The sequence below is a fragment of the Lupinus angustifolius genome, chromosome LG08 (genome assembly GCF_001865875.1).
Source record: "Lupinus angustifolius cultivar Tanjil chromosome LG08, LupAngTanjil_v1.0, whole genome shotgun sequence".
NCBI lineage: Eukaryota > Viridiplantae > Streptophyta > Magnoliopsida > Fabales > Fabaceae > Lupinus > Lupinus angustifolius.
In genome coordinates, this window is record NC_032016.1 from 6,092,055 (window position 1) to 6,113,403 (window position 21,349).

The 21,349-nt window shown below is 32.1% G+C and overlaps 4 protein-coding genes across 6 annotated transcripts; 3 read left to right on the forward strand and 1 right to left on the reverse strand.

The window, feature by feature from the left end:
* Positions 272–6,149, forward strand: LOC109354832. The gene is made up of 9 exons (XM_019597584.1): positions 272–466; positions 510–778; positions 850–917; positions 2,090–2,156; positions 2,303–2,457; positions 2,589–2,665; positions 4,038–4,106; positions 4,698–4,798; positions 5,645–6,149. The coding sequence occupies exons 2-9, from the start codon at positions 518–520 to the stop codon at positions 5,945–5,947; spliced, it is 1,101 nt and encodes a 366-aa protein (XP_019453129.1). The 5' UTR covers positions 272–466; positions 510–517; the 3' UTR covers positions 5,948–6,149.
* Positions 7,066–11,542, forward strand: LOC109354351 (ATP-dependent Clp protease proteolytic subunit 5, chloroplastic-like). Its single transcript, XM_019596793.1, has 9 exons — positions 7,066–7,308; positions 8,164–8,283; positions 8,359–8,473; positions 8,563–8,655; positions 9,257–9,302; positions 9,424–9,496; positions 10,634–10,668; positions 10,781–10,869; positions 11,146–11,542. The coding sequence occupies exons 1-9, from the start codon at positions 7,187–7,189 to the stop codon at positions 11,365–11,367; spliced, it is 915 nt and encodes a 304-aa protein (XP_019452338.1). The 5' UTR covers positions 7,066–7,186; the 3' UTR covers positions 11,368–11,542.
* LOC109354353 (probable WRKY transcription factor 35) lies at positions 13,384–15,006 on the reverse strand. Of its 3 annotated transcripts, none has more exons than XM_019596796.1 (4): positions 14,833–15,006; positions 14,774–14,802; positions 14,471–14,608; positions 13,384–14,021 (listed from the first exon to the last, which is right to left on the reverse strand). In XM_019596796.1, the coding sequence occupies exons 1-4, from the start codon at positions 14,851–14,853 to the stop codon at positions 13,445–13,447; spliced, it is 765 nt and encodes a 254-aa protein (XP_019452341.1). In that variant the 5' UTR covers positions 14,854–15,006; the 3' UTR covers positions 13,384–13,444. The 3 variants fall into 3 exon arrangements, with proteins under 3 accessions (XP_019452341.1, XP_019452342.1, XP_019452340.1); XM_019596797.1 differs by having other exon boundaries at positions 13,384–13,731; positions 13,768–14,021; positions 14,774–15,005; XM_019596795.1 differs by having other exon boundaries at positions 14,774–15,005.
* On the forward strand, positions 19,831–20,964 carry LOC109354352. The gene is made up of 2 exons (XM_019596794.1): positions 19,831–20,792; positions 20,862–20,964. The coding sequence occupies exon 1, from the start codon at positions 19,876–19,878 to the stop codon at positions 20,761–20,763; it is 888 nt and encodes a 295-aa protein (XP_019452339.1). The 5' UTR covers positions 19,831–19,875; the 3' UTR covers positions 20,764–20,792; positions 20,862–20,964.

Below are 21,349 nucleotides of genomic sequence, written 5' to 3' on the forward strand. Positions count from 1 at the left end.
AAATTTAAATGGTGTAGATTTCAAAGTATTTTTTAACAAAAAATATTATAAATGATGAAATTAAATCTGGGCCTCACATTCCAGTACTGGACCCTCCAGTACTGGAGAGGATCCCAGCCCCTTCGAGATTACTTCGTTAACAAAAAAAGAGAGTAAAAAAACCAGTTAGTATTACTAAAAAAAAATGTTGTTTTAGAATCGAGGAGATGACACAGTACACAACCAAAGAAGTACATCAAGTTAACCATGAAACATCTGACTTAATTAAGTATAAGTTATTATGAGGATAAAGCAAACAAGATAAGTCAAGCACACCTGAAACTGGATCCTTCCACTTTCTCCAACTACCTTATACTACTTACTACCAACCAAGCTAGGTTGCGGTTTCGGGTCAAATAAAACCTCAAACCAAAACATTCAGAACAATCACCCAATCATTTTTTAGCTTCACTTATTTAGTTATTTTTATCTCCAAAACAATATATTGAAACCCATAATCATAATAATAATAATAATAATGTTTCGTGACTTATTTGTATTATCGTTGTTATTGTTGGCTTCCATTTTGGGAGGGTTGGATTCTCACGAAGAATCAGGTGAGTGGAGGTGCGAGTCCGAGTCAGAGATCCGAGTTGAATCGGGTTTCAAACCCGGAGTCATTACACTTGATGGCCACGCTGATGATTGGAAGGAAATTGATGGGTCCCACTTCTCTCTTCTCCCTGCACTTGACCCAGATTCTGAAAATGAATTCAAAGGTGGAAAATTGATTCTTAAGGTACGTTTCCTTGTGTTATTGACCTTATTGAACTTTGTTGGTGTTTTAATTTGATTATTGATTTGTTTCAGAGTGTGCATGATGGCCACGATGTTTTCTTTCTTCTACAAGTGGATGGTGATTATGCATACTCTAAAGGGTAAGTTAAGAAGTCATGTCAACTACACTAAGCACTATCTGTTCCATCACTTTGGTTTCTTTTTATATTAATCAACTAATTTCTATTCACTATATAAGATTTAAGATAAGAGTAACACTTTATAGTGGTCAACTTTGACCTCTTATCTGTTTACTTTGATCTTGGATGTGCTTCGTCCGCCTCGGTTCCTGGAGCGTGGTTTATATACCTATTATACTACAGTATTTAATGCCTATTGGTTTTAAGATGAAATCTAATATGATATCAAAACCCATTTAGTTCATCTACATTGTTTCCATTATGTATCTTTTGGTTCCGAAGCTCCTATCCTTGTGATGGAAGTCTCACATTGGCTGCCACAATTTCTCAAGTGTGGGTTTTACATCTGTTGGGGGATAGTGCACTTAATGTCAGTTGGTTTTAACATGTGATCTAACAAAATAGTCCTAGTTGGAGAGTAGATGGAGGAAATAAATGGAAAATTAGAGATATGGAAACAAGCTTCTGCAGCAGATGACTTTTATTTAAGTAGAATTAAGACATGCGATGTATGGGTCGGTTATACAATATGATAAGGAAATAGAAATATAAACCTTTGGATTCAACCGAGATGGGTGAAATGAAGGGGTACTTTAAGTTTATTTATGATAAGGAAGTACCACTCATGCTTCAGTGAAAAATTTATGACACAATTGCAAGATCTGTGATGTTATTATATGCGACTGAATGTTGGGTGATGAAAATTCAACAAGAAAATAAACTCAATGTAGTAGAGATAAAAATATTGCATTGAGTAAGTAGACACGTAACACGTTAGACAAGATGATAGAATCTTACCTGAGGTGGTTTGATCACAAGTGGAACACATGGAGGATAGCCCCATAGTTAGAGGTAGATGGAAACCAAGAAAAACTTTAGGCGAAACCATTAACAAGTTAGATGTAAATGGTTTATCTATAGACATGATTTACGATAGAAAATTATAGTCATATGACCTCTGTAGCCAATTCTACCTAGTGAAAAGTGAAGATTTGGTTGTTATTTTATAGAATGCTTATTATATCGGGGTCCACGATGATTTAAAAGGGAAGAAAAATTAAATAAGAAAGACATCCTTTTCATATTAGTTTATGACAATCTTTTGTTTAGTTGGTGTATTTTTGGCTATGCAGTGAAAGCAACAAATGCCCGTCTATTGCTCTCATGTTTCAAATTGGGGACAGTGCCACTTATCATAATGTAAGTTGGTTGCTGCACTGAGTCGTGCTCTTTGTTATTAAAATTTTCATGAAGATTTGCACTCTGTTGCTTTGTACATAATCCTAACCTTAGCAGAAGATCATTATGAATCACAAAATGATATAAGTTTTATGATTTGTTACAAGATGGGTGGTTGTGAGGAACATCCAGCCTCATGCACAAGCAAGACCTGCAAAGGCCATGAAGTTGACATTATGCACTTTTCCATTGGGAATGCTATTCCAGGACGACTTTATGGTGGGAGTCCCCTAGACAATAGGGATGAAAATGGAGGGGACAGGTAATAAGCAGAAAAAAATCCTTGATTTTTACTCACCACATCGGTTGACGCTTTCAGACAAGTTTGATTATAATGGGGCTCTAGTTTCACTATATGTGTTCGTTCGGTTTCCTATACATTTGGTGGTACAGGTTTGGCCACTTGGATGATATTTATGCTTGGAATCCACACTGTAGATACTTTGATGGAACTGGTCCTTCAGGTTCAGGTATGTGGAAATGCAATGCCCTTAATAGGAATCATATCTTTATATGATAAAAAATGCTGAATGAATAGGATTAAAATACCATGAGGAAGTATATAGAAATTATCTTGACCATTGCTTGCATTAATAGTAGTTCACTTCATGCTGTAGAACTTGCTGCAGTCTTGAAACTACTGCTCTGTAGTTACATGAATGACACAACAGTATATAGAAATTTTCTTGACCATTGCTTGCATGACTTCACTCTTGTTCACGAACCACATCTTCCTTGATATGTGATTTGTACCGAAACTCAATTTCTTATGTCATGTGAAAAATGTCTTATTCTTCTTTGTACATTTTCTGTTACCATATTGCTTGTCCTTTTCCTTTCCAACATTTGCTTAACTATGAATATCATTCACACACTTCAGCCGTATAAAAAATGAAATTTTGTTTTGAACCTTGCACTAGGAGGTCCATCATTTTTTTCTTTAGCTTATCCATGACAAATTAGGTTCCTAATTGATATTAATTTATTCTAACTTTGCATACTAACTTTTTTTCCTCATCAGTGTCTGTAAAAGAAATGATCTGTCCAGTGCATTTCAATTTAAAATTTATACCAAGAGAAAATTGGATGCCAAAATAAGCAACGATTGGCTGTGAGCATGTTTATAATTTCTTAAATTGCTTTTAAGATCGCTTATCCACATTGGAAGAAAGGGATGCATAAAAATAATTAAGGCACTGTATAGGAGAGGACAAGATGGAGACTTTAAGTATTTTGTATGCTAAGGCTACTTTGAAGTGCCTAACTCAGGTAAAGGTGATAATTAAGTTTAAAAGTGGCATGACTCAAAATTGTCACCACAGATGATGGCTTTCAATACAATAATACCGTGCAGTACCTCATTTATTTGTAGCTGCTGTCTCAATCAGTTCCTTTATTTTGTCTCTATTGGGTTTTCGCAATCACCGGTAGATGATGATACTTTGTCTTTTTGTGTAAACCGCTTGTGCTGCATAAAATATAACCTCGGAATGCTAAACCAGATAATATCATTTTATTTTTTGTACAAAACATTTTTTCATTGATTAAATCTCTAAGAATCATGAATTTATGTTGGAAGTTGTTGGTAGATTTTGTTCAAAGAGTTATTGAACATTTTGTTGGTTCATTAATGATTATGATTTGAGATACGACAAATACCCCACAGCTTTATGTGTTATGAAGTAGGGTAATGACATATTTCTTTTTCAAAGAGCTAGAAATCCGAAAAGGAAGACATTGCCCACCAACGTTTTTCTACCATTTGTTGTTAATCTTTCAAGTTATCTAATGTTTATTCTAAGGTTGATATTAAATGATTTTTTTTCTTTCACCTGTTGCCAGCTAATGATTCTAGTGCCCAGAACGACTGGAAGGGTGCTTGGTGGCATAGCAGCTTTACAGTTCACTCAGGTGACTTATCTTTTTTCAAATAAAGAATCTAACTATATTTGGAAGCTGAGTTCTGGACTTCTGGCTGAAATTTTGGTCGTAGTGACCGGAATCCTGAAATTTATGGTTAAAGCCGGGTATCTTCATACCCTTAATGTGTGAGAGTGTGAGACTAATCTTATTACCAAGGTTTCCCCTGCAGTGCATTTCCGCAAGCTCAACTCCCATATATAAGCATACATATCACACAGTTTGCCATATATGATTTTTCTTGTGAGAATGTGAGATATGTCAACATTTTCTATTTTAAAAAAAATTAGACATGTAAATGGCAGCTGCCTTCAGACTTCAGTAATATATGATTGGTGCCATCTAGGTAGATTAATCTCCCACTAAGTCCCAAAAGTTCGTGATCCATAAAAGAAGGGTCGCCAGCCAGCTTTGTTTCTTAATTCTTATGGCTTCTTTCTTGCCATACAATAAATTATTTTCTTACGTTCGAGCATATTTTGGATTCTATTGTAACTTCATGTATGAATATCTACCTTCATTTGATCTCTCTGTACTCATTTACCCCATCGTTTATTAAATTCGTATTCTTTTCTATAACAGGTTTTGTAGAGGATGAAAGTCCATATGCAGAAAATGGAAAAAAAGGGACATATTATTTTGAATTCTCCAGGCCTTTGAGGACCATGGATCATCTTCAACAGGTTAGAACTCAAACTAATAAAGATGCTGCATTCATAAATATTGTTGGCTAAGACTCTAAGAGTACATTGCTTTGTCTAGATTTTATATTTTCATTAGCTAAATTCTGGGTCAACTTGCTTCTTGATTGATCTCTGGATTCCTTCCCTAGTCTAAAGCATCATTGATGGACTGTATATGAACTTCATCATTTATCAAATTTAATTAAAGCCGGCATAAAGTGCTACATGTCATGTGGTAAACTATGCTGTTATTGAAGTCTAATTATGGCTCCATGCTGTTTTGTTGTTGAAACAGCTTTAGTTTTGGATAACTTTTTAGTGGCTTCTTTGTTTTACCTTCTTCCCGATAAACCTACCCTCACAATAAGGAAATATTTCTTGGCTTTGGACAAACATGTATTGATATTTGAGTCCAACCTAAAACAAACAAGCTTTGAACATTGCCTTGTTTGTGTTTTTTTCTTTCGGTTTGGGGCAGAGGGAATATATGAAATAGAGGTTCTTCTCAAATCTGATGTATGTGATTGAATGAAATCTTCAGACTCATGCAGTTCTTGTTTAACATCTTGTAATTTTTGTGTGTTTTGCCTTTAAATTTCTTCCTATACTAAGACTCAGTTTTTAGCTTTGACATAACTTGAAAGACTGTGATATTGCTGTCCTAACTCTGTGTAGTAATATTCCTGAACTTCATTTATTGTGTACTAAAATTCTTGAATTTCCTTTGTGATAACAAGTAAAATGATAGAAAATGTAGTAACATACTGTTGTTTTTTGTAGTAACATTCCCGAATTTCATTTATGAGATAACAAGCAAGTAAAATGATACAAAATAATACCTTGCAGGATGTACAATTAACAATTGGTGGATCCAGCAAGATGTCTGTTGCATTCTGGTATCCACTTGATGGTCAACCATGGCATGGTTCAGGACACTACTCTATAAACTGTGATTGGGTCCCCATTGATATTTCTTTGGGTAGTTCTTTCAGTGACAAATCAGTGAACACAGAATCAAGTAGCTCATGGAATATTGCCAGTGCCTTTTCTCTTATACTATCAGTAACAGCACTTTGTGTTTCTGTGTTTGTGAGCTATAGGGTTTTCAATCCTAAAAGTGTGGCCTATACACCAACGGAGGAACTTTAAATATAATACAAACTACTTGATTTTGAGGGTTGTACTATTCAATACGTTTGTACTAGATAGTTTGCAGTACTGTTTAGTGCTTTCTCTTTACTCTGATTTTTTTATATATTGTAATTGAAGCATTACTTCGGTTGTTTTAGGTGGTGTCAGAAAATGTGTTAATTCATTATCTGCATTATGGAGTGCAACCCTCTTGTGCTTAGTTGTTGCATTAGCAGGACATGTTGCTTTTTATCAGTCCCAAATGAAAAAAATACTTTCTTTTATCGTTTTTATTTCTAATATGGAACTAGTGTTTGCATCTGATTCTTGAAGTTGAAGGTGTTGTCTAATGTTAACACTTAGCACGAAGGCTTTGAAAAACAAATGTTACATAGTTTTTGTCTTTGATAATCAATAACTATACAATCCTTCAAATAGAAAAAATATTAAATATTTGAAGCATCTTTCACAACGTCATGGGTAGTAAACTAATTTAGATGGGCTTGTTCTAATCCAATTCAAATCCACTATAGAGCAAATTAGAAGGAACGTGATTCGAGAGAAGGGTGAAGAAGGTGCTTTGGGCTTTAATAAGGGTTTGTGATGATGAGTAAGACTGTTTTGGGTATTTTGACAAATAAAGTGAGTGAATAAAGGGGTTTAAAGAACACATTGTGGGGTTTAAAAAACATCCCATCAAAAGATCTATAAAATTCACCTTATCATTAAAAAAATGAGTTTTAAGTTAAAAAATTACCAGAAAATAACTTATATGACTAACTTAAAAATGGATAATAACTTAAAGAACTTATTGGAATGTTGCTCAATTCCGATATTTTTGCATTTTCTTTGGAAGGAGGAATGATATTTCCAAAATACTCTAATTGTATACCTTTTATTGAAATAAATACAAAAAAATCAACAATAAGTTAATTTAGTGGTACAAGGTTCCACTAGAATAGAGTTCTAAGAGGACCAAAATAAATGTAGGATAACTACGTACACTGCAACTTAATTTCAGGAACTACACTTGTTAGAGAATAACCAAACATCCGAAACTAATTACTTCCTTAAGTAAGAGAAAAATATAAAAAATAAAATTAATATTAATAGATAAAGGGCGAGTCCGAAACCAGATTCATTGGTATTGAACAAGTTTGATCCCAACACTCTTGTTCTATTGTTGCATTTCTAGTGTCGTATGTGTGCGCCGTTGAGATAGATAACAAGCTCTTCAACCTAACTCAATTGACAACAATGGCGCACACAGCCATATCTTCTCTTAGATTGAACTCTCCTCTTCTTTCTTCAACCACCTTCACTTCTTCCTATTCTCACTCTCACAACCTTTCTCTTCCTTCTCTCCCTTCTCCCTCCAGGTTTTTTTCTTTTCCCATTCCTTATTATCTCTATACACCATTAATTGCTATTATTTTTGTTATAATACCCCCATGATATGCTATGTCGCTTTAACTGAATTGTAATTTCGTATAAAGTTTGCATTTTTATTAAGTATCTTTGGGTTCTAGGCTTTCCATTTTTTTGGTGTTGGATTTTTATAGAGAAATTAGGTCCCGGGGTTCATAAAATATCCCTAAATTTTTGTATGATATGACAATGGTTTTTTGCTCACATTTCTGGGTCATATATCCAGCTAAATGTCTTTATTCTTAAGACAAATGATTAATCTACGGTCTGCTGCAAAAGGGGCTTTAGAATTTTTCTAATTAAAGCTGGAATTGGTTGCAACGTGCATCAGTTTTGCAACATCTCTCTTTTTTTTAGGCAATACTTTTTGACACTCCAAATTGCCGGTTCACACTCTCTATATACCAATTATTGTTTTAGGCTTCTATTTTACAAAATTATCATTGGTTAATGAATAGTGTGAGTGATTAATTCGGGGGTTCATACTCTCTATCTACCACTTATTGTTTTAGGTTTTTATTTTACAAAATTATCGTTGGTTAATGAGGAGTGTTAATAGGCAATTTAGAGGGACAAAAAGTCTCACCCTTTTGGATTTGGTGTGGCAGTGACATTGGCGATGAGGTTTAAACTTATGAATTATGACCTCAACCAAACTATCCAAGCCCCTACACCAACAGCTTACTCATAATGGCTTATTTTGCACCTTTTATTTGTGTAGTTTAACTTAAATTTCTCTTCTCGGAGAAGACTAGAATATTCTCTGTATTTCTATTCAGAGGATGAAACATTGCTGTGATTTGCAGGAAGTTAAAAAATTCATTTGAGAATAGAAAAATTACCCAAAAGTCTACTGTGAAGGCGGTGTATGGAGATGAATTTTGGACTCCTGCGAGGAGTTCGCCTCAGGGTATTTGGTCCATTAGGTAGATTTTATCTTGTTATTCCATTTAGCATTTAAATAAGTCTTATTTATTTACTTACTTTAATTGTTCTTGAAGGGATGATTTGTCTGTCCCATCTTCTCCTTATTTCCCTGCCTATGCACAAGGACAAGGGCCACCTCCCATGGTGCAGGAGCGTTTCCAGAGTGTTATAAGCCAGCTTTTTCAATATGTAGGCACTTTTTAGCTCATTTTATTTAAGGTTGAGTATTTAGCTTCAGTTAAAATTTTCAACTATTAATAATATATTTTGGTATTTAGAGAATAATCCGTTGTGGTGGAGCGGTTGATGATGATATGGCAAACATCATAGTTGCTCAGCTCCTTTACCTTGATGCTGTTGATCCTAACAAGGTTTGTTCTCAATTTTTAGTTACTGAAAACTCATGGTTTACCTCTATAATGCACAGATATTCCAGAATTGTGATGCATTTTTATGTATTCTATCTGTACTGTATCCAATACTGATACTCATTCATTACACCCACATTCATATTTTTGGCATGCGTCAATTTTTTTTGTTTCTTGAATACTCAAGCAAATCTAAGATACAAATTATTGTCCCTTTATCTAAATACCTCCCTTAAATCATAATCTTACTCTTGCAACTTGTCCTTCCCAAAATCATTGCACAAGATAGCAAACTTTCATAACGTATTTAATAATATTGCCATACCCATGCCATTAGCCCATTATATTTAAAAAACTTTTGTATTTGTGTATCATATTATACCAGATGCTCATCTTTATAAATGCAACATGATTTACCTTATCTTTGTTCATATAAAGTGATTCTTTGCTGGAGTATGGCACCAAATGTTTATATTTTAGTATTTTCTCATTTTGATGCTATTATTAGCTTGAGTTTGTCTTCAGTCTTTTCTACTATATGTGAAACCCAAAATTTCTTGTTCAAGCTATTACTTAGCTGCCAACTTTGTGATATGTTGAACAGGATATTGTCATGTATGTAAATTCTCCAGGAGGATCAGTTACAGCTGGTAATAAATATTTTTTGTGACTCTATCTTGCATTATTTCCATTATATTTTACTCTACATGTGGATTGAAAAATATATCATTGTATTTTAAAAAAAAATGTGCTTCATATTTTTCTCTTTAGGTATGGCGATATTTGATACTATGAGGCATATCCGACCTGATGTATCCACTGTTTGTGTTGGATTAGCAGCTAGGTAATGTTTCATTCTTCCTCTGTGTAATGTTAACTTAACTCTGACCAAATACCACCAGTAAAGGCTAAAAGTTTTATCCTGTCTTGATGTATGCTGGCAGAATTTATTTACTTATTTATTTTTGCTTAATAGTTATGAGAATTGATGATCAATTAGTAATTATCTTAAGACACTTCAATCCTCATTTTATATCTTTTTTTTTTAAATTTGCATTTTGTGATTTATATCTTTCATTTGTGTTTATTTATTTCTGGTGGTTGACCATTTTGTATTTTTTTCTATCACTAGTAGATCTATCCTGTTAGTGGTAAGGCCATTAAATAATAATAGTAATAATAAGTAGGTACATACTGCTCATTTAATCCTTGGTTGAGAATATCCTTGCATCTGTAAATGGATAATGCTACATGGGATCCAATGACTTCAGGAATGTCCAAGTATGAACCTTGAGGACTAATGAACTGGGTGCATTTTAAGTCTGCCTCATTTCATTTTTTAAAATCTATTCCACTGGTAGCTGTAGTTTTCATATGGTGGACTAGCTTTTTTTGGCTCTCACATATCATCATTGCAGAAGTAAAGGGGAGGAATATTATGTGACTTTACGTTTTCCCTTTTGCCTTTAGAGAGAAATTGGACAGGCAGGAGTGTTGACAATAATACTAACTAATAACTTTCAAACTCAACCCGAGATCTTCTTTGTGCTATGCCTTTGAACAATTTTCTTGGCTGAAGTAATTTGAGATGTACCATTTTGTGTTAGAAGCTTAAATGCATTATGTTTCAAATATACGGCATATTCTGTTGTTCTGTGTTTGAGGGTCTACCGTTTTTGTAGTTCTTCTACTGTATTTTAATTGATGCCATTAAATATAAATTTGAGAGATAAGTTGTGTGTAACATTTTGTGATGCTATGCCCAAAGAAGGGCACTAAAAGGTGGCCCAGTCAATGAAACTCTCACCTTTTGGGGCCTATGCATTCTTACCTTCACAAGCGAAGAGGTTGTTTTCAGGATTTCACGTAGAACAGGACCGAGTTGAAAATTCAAAGTGATTGATAGTTGCTTCCATGCTTGTAATTTCCTGAAGATATTTTTCCCACTCATACTTAATTTTTTACACCTTTTCATGATCAGTATGGGAGCTTTTCTGCTTAGCGCAGGGACCAAAGGTAATAATTCCCATCCACCCTTCTTTTTTAGAGAATGTAATTTCCACTTCTTGAAAAGAGGAAAACAATTCTTCATTCTAACTATATATCTCCTTCCCCCTCACGTCTGAAGGAAAGAGATACAGCTTGCCAAATTCAAGAATAATGATTCATCAACCGCTTGGTGGTGCACAGGGAGGGCAAACTGACATTGATATTCAGGTACATCCCAATAGGCCCCATGTTCCTTTTTTCTATTTCATTGCATAAATAAGTTTACATTTAAAAACTTATACTTGCCATAGAAAGTTGAAACCTAATTTAAACCAAGATGAACACCCCGATCATAGTAGATTCCCTGATCACCTAAGTTTAGTAATACACCTTCATTAAATTTCCTTTCCACCCATGGCTTCACTATAACACGATTCATAAATTCATTATTCTATTCTATGTAATTCTTGTTAGAGGAAGCTAATAACGATTCATAATCCTCAGGCAAATGAAATGTTGCATCACAAAGCAAACCTAAATGGATATCTCTCCTATCACACTGGCCAAAGTTTAGAGAAGATTAACCAAGATACAGACCGTGATTTTTTCATGAGTGCAAAAGAAGCCAAAGAATACGGTCTCATCGATGGTGTCATTATGAATCCTCTCAAAGCTCTCCAGCCATTAGCGGCCGCGGCCGAGGGTAAAGATCCGGCCACTGTTTGAACTTGAGAGTTGAAACTGTTGCACTTTATTTTCCAATTTATAAAAAACATAGGATTAGACACAAACAATGTTTTTGGTTGCTGAGTCCAACCGTGTACCCATAAATGAGATAAAAGTGACACTTTTCTATTTGCTCAAGAGTTTACAGTCAGAGAACCTCCCTTGATGGCTAATGGAGTCCAGGTTGTGTTGTTTTTATACTAATGGTATCCTTCACTCTTTGGGTAAAAAACTAATCCATTCCAGGGCATGTGGTTGTCCTTCTTAACAAGTGTCGTTCTCATAAATCGAACCTTGACTTTTTGGTCATCTTAGGGATCTATTAGAGTCTTACACAACTAGATCAATATCTTGTTGGTAATCTATGATGTGTTTTTGGCAAAACTGTGTTTTTATAATTAAACCATAGATTCATTTCTATGTTGCTATCCCTCTTTAAATATAAGTGGAAGTGATACGGTTTCAATGTTCAAACTTGTTTTTTTCTCTAAAGGTTTTTTTTAGTAAACACCTAAATGATTTTAAATTTCTATGAAGTAATTTGAAGAGATAAGAAAAATTAATAAAAACAAATGGATGTGGTTGTTCTTATGTTGATTGAAGTTCAATCTAAATCTACCATCTTTCTTTATCAGTAACATAACGTGAAATTGACGAGTGATCCATTGGTATAATTACAATAGCAAAAGGGAATGCTATTGTTGAATGTACAAGAAAAAGATATTTATTAAGAAATTCGAAATATTTTTTTTGCATTAGAAAATATATTTTTTCAATACATAATTTAAAATTGTGATTTTTAATGACATTTCTATTTTTTATTCCTTAGAAGTGTCATAAAAACACATGTTAGAGCGAGCCATAATCAAAACAAAGTAGAAGATCACCATAATCAAATCATGGTTAGCAAATTAATATAGATATTTAGGCTTTTGATTAGGGAGTAAAAATATGAAAATATAATAAAATTAAATATACATTTTTTAAGAAAACTTCATAAAAGTTCTTATAAGAGACGGGTGAGATGAGAAAAATAATATGGAAAAATCAAAATATACTCGTTTACATTTCATGTTCACTTAAATAAGGTAGATGGCGTTAGAAGACTAAATATATCAGTTTTAATCAATCATTTTCCAATTAAATACTATAGTATTTCATTATGTCTTGATTTCTTAGGGTACTGGACTACTGGGGTGCTAGATTAATGTGAAAATTATGATGAACTAATATAATTCACAAATTTTGAAGTTATGCCAATGTTTCAATATCTTATGAGTTTGTCAGCTTGTGCAATGGAATCTCCCAACTGCTGAAAAATCTAACTACTAAAGTATCAAACTTTTGGAAGCATGATCCATATTCCTTTTATAAATATAAGTACTGCCAACAAAAGGGTTTGGCAACTGTTACACGAAATGACCCACTCAAGAACAAGAATCATGATAGCAAAAAACATCATATCACAACCGACAAAACAAACAATTTCTCTTTCCACAAATGAAGCACCCAAAGAAAGAGAAATACTTATTCTTGCACCAAAGATATACTACCCCTATTCACCAAGTCACTAACTCGTGTACCTCGTGTTGTAACTTCAATTGTAACTTTTTCACACATTTACATTTTGATTTTGACATCTCACCTAACACATATAAGATAATGTTTTTTAAAATATTTTGCATTATCTAACTATATCTTGATCATACATTACTTTATACACATTCAACATTTAATTCTACCCCTTGGACCACAAGCATTATTATTAAATTAAAACTATGTACACGACAATAACCCCTCTCAAGTTTCAATTCCAACCATGTGTGGTTCTTTTTCCATCTACCAAGAGCACTTAATTGCATTCCCCCATATAAAGGATTGTGCATAATGCACTAACCCACCTCATGATAAAGTGATGCACTTTACATGTATGCGAACCACTCATAGAATAAGACATGAACAAAGTTAGAAAAACATAAAGATTGTAAATTGAAATACTAGCTAAATTGGATATATAGCATATACATATGAACATAATGACAATTTCGTAGTTACATTGTTCTAGGCAACACTTGAATTAAGAAGGGACAATGGGAATCCTTTCATTGGAAAAACTGATTTTTGTATAGTCTAGGAATGATGAAGACATGGGTAGCTCCTCAAGCTCATCGAAAAAATCAAGTTCTTCTAATTTAGGTGCTGGCAAATTCTTGATTTGTGAATAACACATAGGCTCTATCTCTAAGATGGGGTCCATTTCCTCATGGGTTTTCTCTTGGTTGTTGAGTTTGAAAATATCATCTTGGTCTATAACCTCTTCATTGCAAGGTGTTGGAGATTGCAAGTAATGAAACTTCTCTTCATTTGTACTATTGTGATCACTTGTCATGGTGGACTCATTATGATTTTCCTTCTCTTGTTTCTTTTCTTGGTCTTCCTCCTTTGGGGTAGGACTACTAGGAACATGTTCAGAGGTTTGGGTTTCAGGTTGTTTTGGTAGTTGGACTAAATTTTTGGAACATGGGACATGATCAGAAGAAGGGTGGTTATGTGAAGAGGTATAGGTTATTATGAGCATTGATGCATCAGTCCTGCATCTCTCTACTTGTTTTTTGGCTGAACAACCCTTGCATGTGCTGCACCTATAATATCCCCTGTATAATTTTGACCCAAAAAATGATCTTTGATTTGCTATAAAAATTAAGAAGACACTAATTGGTGTAATAACATCACTTATATCACCACTATGTGTGGCACAGAAAATAAAATTTACATTGTGAGACAAATTGTGGTACTAGTAATGTTAGTCCCCCAAAAAAATTTATAGTGTGACACAAATTATGATACTGGTAAGTGGTAATGTTAATCTCTGATTCCTTTAGATGTCTTGGGTGTGTCAAAATATGAACCAACTTGTTAAAAAAATCTACCCAATTAATTCAATCAGACTATAATGTTGTCAATGATAATCAACATGGATGAAAGGAGGACTAATTGTTAGTAATTTGATTTTTTGTTGAATATGTATTGTAATAATAAGAGAGAAGAATGTGAATGTGGGACTATGAGGATTAATATACAGAAAAAATGTAAAAGTAAAAACCTTGGATAAGGAGACCCTTTAATTGGTTTTTGTCCATATTTTCTCCAAGACCAAAAATCATTAGGTAGCCCTTCATTCTTCACTTTGCTAACATTTTCTCCTATCTTCACCGTGACCACTGTTTTCTGAACCATTTTCCTGCAGCATGCACAACATGTAAACCTTCTTCACTAAATTAACAACCAAATCAATCACATAAATTTGAAAAAAACAATATTTATGCTAGAAAGAAACACATGCAGCACAAGTACATGTATCATGTATATCATTTAAGTTAAAATTATGCATTTAACATTAACATACCGTTTTTTGGATGCATGAGTTTCTGGTTTGAGGTCTGAAGATACTTCTGAGTCTTGTTTAGGAGAGGTGTTAGTATCCATAGTAATGGAGCTTCAAAAGGGGGTTGAATTTGTGAGAGGTAAGTGAATAAAGATAAATGCTTCTATTGTTTAGAGAGAGAGAAATAGAGGAAGAAGAAGTAGATGATGGTAAAGGCACCCATGTTGGTTTCTCTCTTTCTTTTCACTCATTTAATTTAAAGCTATGAGCATATCACTTCAACCAGCTCTTGCAACCCCACATTGTAATATACTAATAAATTAATAATAAACAGCCTTTAATGGTGCATAAATATCATCTTTTACCTATCATTAATTCTCTGAGTTACTAAGTAAAAGCATGTATTAAAAAATATGTCTATATTTACAATATGTAACACTATTTTGTTTATTTGTATAATTTATTTTGAGAAAAATATTTATTTATTGATAGTGTAAGAGTTTTTACATTGTCACTGAATTATCTACCATTCATTTTTTAGTTATCTTTAACTCTTAGATAAATGTAATACAAATAAATGATAATGATATATTGATTGTATATAATTCTTTATACTGTCAGTATATAAATATTATACTCATTTTCATTTTCTCTTCATTTGATTTTTGTCCTTGTGTTTAATAATAAATAAAAATAAGAGAAAACATTAAACTCAACAACAATACAAAAAGAATTATCAAAATATACTATAAACATGGTAAGGCTTATATTTTTAAAGAAGTAGGAGCTTCTTGTAGATGATAAAAAATATTCTTGTAGTACTTTTAAAGTAAGATTTTTCTTTTAACTTTGTATCATTAAATGTGTTCATATATCATGTAATAGATATATATATCATTATGTGTTCATACCATGTAATAGATATGAATGTATATATTTATACACATTTAGTACATCTTCTATCATTTAATTAATTATCTATTTGTAGAATAAATAATAATTATATTAAAAATGAATAATAAATGAATAATATATAAAACTCTTATACTTTAACAATAATATATATAATTGAAGTAAAAATCCACTTCACCATATAAAAATTTGGTAGCACATTAATGAGAAGGATCTGTGATCTCTAATTGCATCTTCAAATATGTATTAAACTAATCTCAGTATATTATATTAGTTAAAAAAATTAAATATTTATAAGTTTTTATATGTTTGTTTGATTAGTTTAGAAGAAAGTATGAGTAGGTGATTGAGGAGGAGATGTTCTGGTCCCATTTACCACGCTATTTGACAGTCATAGAATATATCAGTATATCACTGTCATCATTACATGTATCCATTCTACTTTTTCTTCTTCCAGATTTTAGCATCAGCAGTTCTTAATGATTCATGGATGTTACTCTGTGTAGTGTGTATCCAAGAAAGCTGGCATATCATATGGGTGTCAGTTGTCTAACCCAATTGAGCTACTTCTGACATTGCCTTTTAATTTCAATGGGGAATCCAATACCAAATGGACAAAAATAACTACATTTGGATAAACGTAATAAATGTATGTAAGTGCCAAAATTGGATGCTTACAAGTTAGAAGTATGAAATTGAGGCTATCAACGGATTATTCAATCACGTTGAACTACCAAGAAAAATGTATCCATTCATAATGTAAACGTTTTATACATTATCAATTTATCCTCTATAATTTATTTTTAATTATCATTGACTCTTTAGAAAATAATACAGATAAATAATAGATAATATAATAATTATATAAAATCTACATGAATAGTATAGAAATATTATTACAAATTTATTTATGGAAACTTACACAATACATTATTACAAATTACTGTCCCTGTTCTTGGAACCCATTCATCTGAATCGCACAGAACGAGTGACATTTTTTGTTTTGGGTTTCCATAGAACCGGAATGGAATTCCATTAATATTGGACCTACCAACTTTCGTCACCCAACGGAAAAGCTATGTCTAACCCAAGGATTCTCTAATTCACATACTTGGGCTTGAATGAATTATACTTTTATTAATCATATGACTTCGTGGAAATTATATAAGCCCACGACGAACAACAACAATGTTGAAACTTGAACTTATTCAACCTTGAACACCCTCTTTAAACTTGTGTGTAAATAGTTTGGAGACCCCTCCCATAAAAAAAGTATAAGAGAAAAGAATCAAAAGATTATAATACAATTGTATTATTCATTATTCATTTTTTAAGCATGACTCTTAATTAAAGTAATACAAATGAATAATATATTCAATGTATATAAATATTTATACTGATAATGCATAAATATTACATTAAAAACAGAATATATATATATATATATATATATATATATATATATATATATATGTATATATGTATGTATGTGTATGTATAAACTAAGAAAGTAGAAAAAATCCATCAGCTATCAGGGGAACCCATGCAACAAGGACTTTCCATCTTTGTTTCTTTATTTCTACATTATAAACTTCAATTAAACTTGGGTAGTTAAGACATAAAACAATCATCTACTTCTGATACTCACTCTCCAATCTCCATCGTCATGTTTCATTTGCATCCACGTAATGTTACACAAGTGGAATTTTCTTTTAATTTCCCTTCCTAACCTATTAAGAAGAATTACTCAAAATATCCCCTCTCATACTAGACAAAGCTATTTATATGATCCTTTGAAGTTGATTTTTTTTAGTATTAAGGGTATTTCCTTACTTTTTTAGGTAAGCGTTCGAGGCTTGTGGTTGATTCCTTCTAATAAATGTCCTTCCAGGAATCGAACTTACAACTTTGAGAATCCAATGACTCAATGATGCCTTATACCATTAAATTAATAACTTTTTGGTTTTGGAGTTGAAGTTTTGAGACATATGCATTATCATATTTTAGGCTTTATTATCAAACTGGTGAGTGGTTATATAGACAAGGTTAGAAAACTAGAAGAATGCAGTTGTTTTTAAGAAAAAAGAAAAGAAGAAAATAATAAATACCCTAAAAATGTGGAAATACATACCTACAAACGTAGTAATACATATTCCCTACGAACGTAGAAATACATGTACATTATTTCCTCTAAATCCCCATTAGGTGGAACTTATAAGTTTTAAGTAATGTTGTGAAATCCAAGCGGTTAAATCGGAAAAGGTTACGTATCAGGTTCAATATGTTTACATGATTAAACCATCCAGTCAGAGTGAGTGATTTCATATATAATTAATAATTTGTATCAATAAATATATAATTATATATAAGTATAAAATTTTATATAATTAATAATTATGTATAATTATATTGAAATAATATTTCTTAATATATTTTTGGAGAAGTAAAACACAATATTAGAATAATGTTACATTTTTTTAATTTTAAGTAATTCACTCAGTTTAAATTTCGGGTTATTCAGGTTTAACCGGGTTTAACACGGTCAGACTATAATTTTTCAGGTTGAAAGCGGTTCAATTCTCATTCGATTAAAACTATAAACCATGGTCGTTTTCAAGTCCAGTCAGTAGTCAAACCACTTAGTATAATTCGATTCTCACAGTATTAGTTTTAAGTTGTGATCATCATGGCCTTTTTTCTTCCTTATAAAATGGAGAGTGTGAGGGTCATGGGAACGCACTGCTTGATCCCGTGGTTGCAGGTGTGGGTATATATAAACATATAAATAATTAAATCTAACGGTTATAAATTAATAAAACCTTAGGATTATATTTTTCTATTATACCAATAAAATATTAGTTTAGTGATATAAGAAAGTCATACTAGATTATAAGGTAAATCAAACAATTAAAGATTTATTTCATGTAAGCGATACTTGTTGAAATAAACAGTTATGTACCCAAAAAGTAATTAGTTTATTGCTAACACAGGAATATCCTTAGCTAAAAAATAAAATAAAAAAGTATAAAAATTAATATTAATATTTAAACCAAGATAACAAACATTTCTAATATGAAGTTTGTACAAGAGTAAATTACAACATAAATAACCTTAAAATTGACGGTAAATGGGAGATGACATTTCAACATAAAAATAAGTCAACTTTTAAACAAACAATTTATGGTAAAAGAACTTTAAAGTTTGGCTTTTTCCATAAAAATATTTGAATTTATAATTAGATAGATTATTAAATATACTTATGGCACAACTTTAAACATATTTTTAATATAAACTATATATTTTCAGCAAACAAACTTACCCTTTCACTTTCTTTTGTTACATCCATCTTTCACATTTAAAAAATATTTTTCCAATTGCTTTCACAAATAGCATTATCATCGTGGTAGATTAGTTTTTCTATGTGATCATATTCGAACCTTTATGTGGATTACAATTTCCTTCTTTTTTGACTCTCCATTATTTTTGTATCATTATCGTTCATTTCCTAATTAACTTTAATTATTATAAATATAAATCAGTATGGTTGGTTAGTAAAATATATATCTAACGCCAAATCATAAATAATTCACGTCAATTACAATGATAACTTACACATATATATGGCTTACATTATCAAACACTTTTGAATACAAGCCTAAAAAAACTTAGATATTAGAATCACAAGCCTAATAATTTCAAAGTAATTCACTCATCCGTCAAATTTGCACTCAAACGGCATGATTATTGTTGAATCCAATGTTGTTCACTTCTTTGTATCAAACCAACACGCAAAAGATAAACAAAGAGAAGATACACTTGGATATAATTCATGTAAATGAGTATATTTAATTAGTGTCAAATATATATTTCAAGAGTTGATTGGTTCAAATGGTACATATATATTTTCCCAAAGGACTGAGTTGGAGTTTTTGTGTATAGAAAAAAATTGTTGAGAAAGTTAGCCAGATTATATGGTAGAAATTCTTGTATAAAATTGGAGATACCTTTATCCTAAGTGTCTAAACTATGTCCTATGAAAATGTCAACTAAACAAGTAATGGACGTGACAACCACTTATAAATTTCACTTCCACCAAATGTAGTTAGTTGTTAAGTCCTATATACTCATATAGAGATACCTTTATCTTTAGAATTTAATATGTTGAACTTCCATTGGCTTGTAAATAAAGAGGGCACATTTTTGTTCTAGTCATGATTGCTTCAAAACAAATGGATTGGAAGAAGAAAACCAAAGAGTTATTCAATCATGTTTCTCCAACTCCTAAAGAGGTCTTCTACCTTCTCACACACACACTCCTCACCCTTCTTATTCCTCTCTCATTTCTACTATTGGCAAATCTCTCTGGTGCTCAATACTATCTTCAAACCCTAACTTTATACCATTCACCACAACCCTTTTCTTTTCTTTTAACCTTTGCTTTAAACATCAACCCATGTATCCTCTACATTCTTCTATCCATTATAAGCATAGCCACCTTAATCCAAGGCTTAACAGGAAAAATCACCCTTTTGAATGAACCATCATCCACCACTATTATCCAACCTGGTCTCTACACAGCATGGGTTATCCTATGCATATTCCACTTTTGTGTTGGTTTAGGCATAGAGGGAAGCATAGCTGCTGGAATTTATGATTATGAATCTAATGACTACTCAAGTTTTGGTGTTCAGAGAAGTTTATTAAGCAGGATGATATTTTTGTTAGGGTTGCATGAGACAACACAAGCTTGGTCTAGAATGATTGTTAGGCCTGTGGTGAATGATACAGTGTTTGGTGTTGAAAGAAAAGAAAGATGGGTTGAAAAGGTGGCTATTGCTGCAACTTTAGGAACCTTATGGTGGTGGAAGTTGAAGGAGGAGGTGGAAACATTGGTGGTTATGGCTGAAGTTAAAAAGGAGCAATTGATAGATGTTGGAATATGTGACTTTGTTGGGTGGTGGTTGTATTATCTTATTGTTACAATTGGGATGGTTAGGGTTGTTAAAGGTCTTGTGTGGATTTTCATGATTTCTCTATGTAGAAGAAGAGCAACAAGGATTTCACCCTTGGAATCAAGTGACAATGATGATAAGGTTTAAATTTGATCATTTACATGTAATTGTATTTTGTTTCTCTAATTGAACTTTTTCCCTGTTTTTATTTTTCATGTTGGATACCTTTTCAAATTTTTAACAAGTTTGCATCCAATATTGTATTATTCATGACGCATTATTGCTCAAAATGTTGATAATCACTTCTTTTAAGGTGGCTTATGTTGATAAGTTATTTTATCCACTATTTATATTAAAGAAGTTATTATCAGACAAAGCAGTGTAATTTTTTCATTGATTTTGTCAATTCTGAAGCGTGTTTGCTATATATTCCAATAGGATAATAATGATTTTCTTCCTTTACTCTCCATCATTCCAACTTTAACATCTACCCGCTTGCTCATAATTTTCTTTCTGCTTTTTTTATCGCCATAAGTACATTCATTTCTACTTTTAAAATTTTAATATATTACATATAAAATTTTCTAATAGATACTTTTAATTTTTTTTATATCTTGTCTGTAGGAGTAGGACACTTTATTTTTTAATTTTCATAAAGAAAAAACAAGAGCAAATGACATGGTTCATGTCCACGTTAGTATCTCAACTCTTTAGTGTTAATACAAGAGTTTTT

Coding starts and splice junctions, on each gene's coding strand:
- LOC109354832 (XM_019597584.1), top strand. CDS start 518: ATGTTTCGTGACTTATTTGTATTATCGTTGTTATTGTTGGCTTCCATT. Junction 2,157..2,302: donor ACAGTGCCACTTATCATAAT/GTAAGTTGGTTG, acceptor ATTTGTTACAAG/ATGGGTGGTTGTGAGGAACA. Junction 4,107..4,697: donor CAGCTTTACAGTTCACTCAG/GTGACTTATCTT, acceptor TTTCTATAACAG/GTTTTGTAGAGGATGAAAGT.
- LOC109354351 (XM_019596793.1), top strand. CDS start 7,187: ATGGCGCACACAGCCATATCTTCTCTTAGATTGAACTCTCCTCTTCTT. Junction 8,284..8,358: donor CAGGGTATTTGGTCCATTAG/GTAGATTTTATC, acceptor TTGTTCTTGAAG/GGATGATTTGTCTGTCCCAT. Junction 8,656..9,256: donor ATGCTGTTGATCCTAACAAG/GTTTGTTCTCAA, acceptor TATGTTGAACAG/GATATTGTCATGTATGTAAA.
- LOC109354353 (XM_019596795.1), bottom strand. CDS start 14,853: ATGGATACTAACACCTCTCCTAAACAAGACTCAGAAGTATCTTCAGAC. Junction 14,609..14,773: donor ACTCATGCATCCAAAAAACG/GTATGTTAATGT, acceptor TGCATGCTGCAG/GAAAATGGTTCAGAAAACAG. Junction 14,022..14,470: donor AAAGGGTCTCCTTATCCAAG/GTTTTTACTTTT, acceptor AAAATTATACAG/GGGATATTATAGGTGCAGCA.
- LOC109354352 (XM_019596794.1), top strand. CDS start 19,876: ATGATTGCTTCAAAACAAATGGATTGGAAGAAGAAAACCAAAGAGTTA.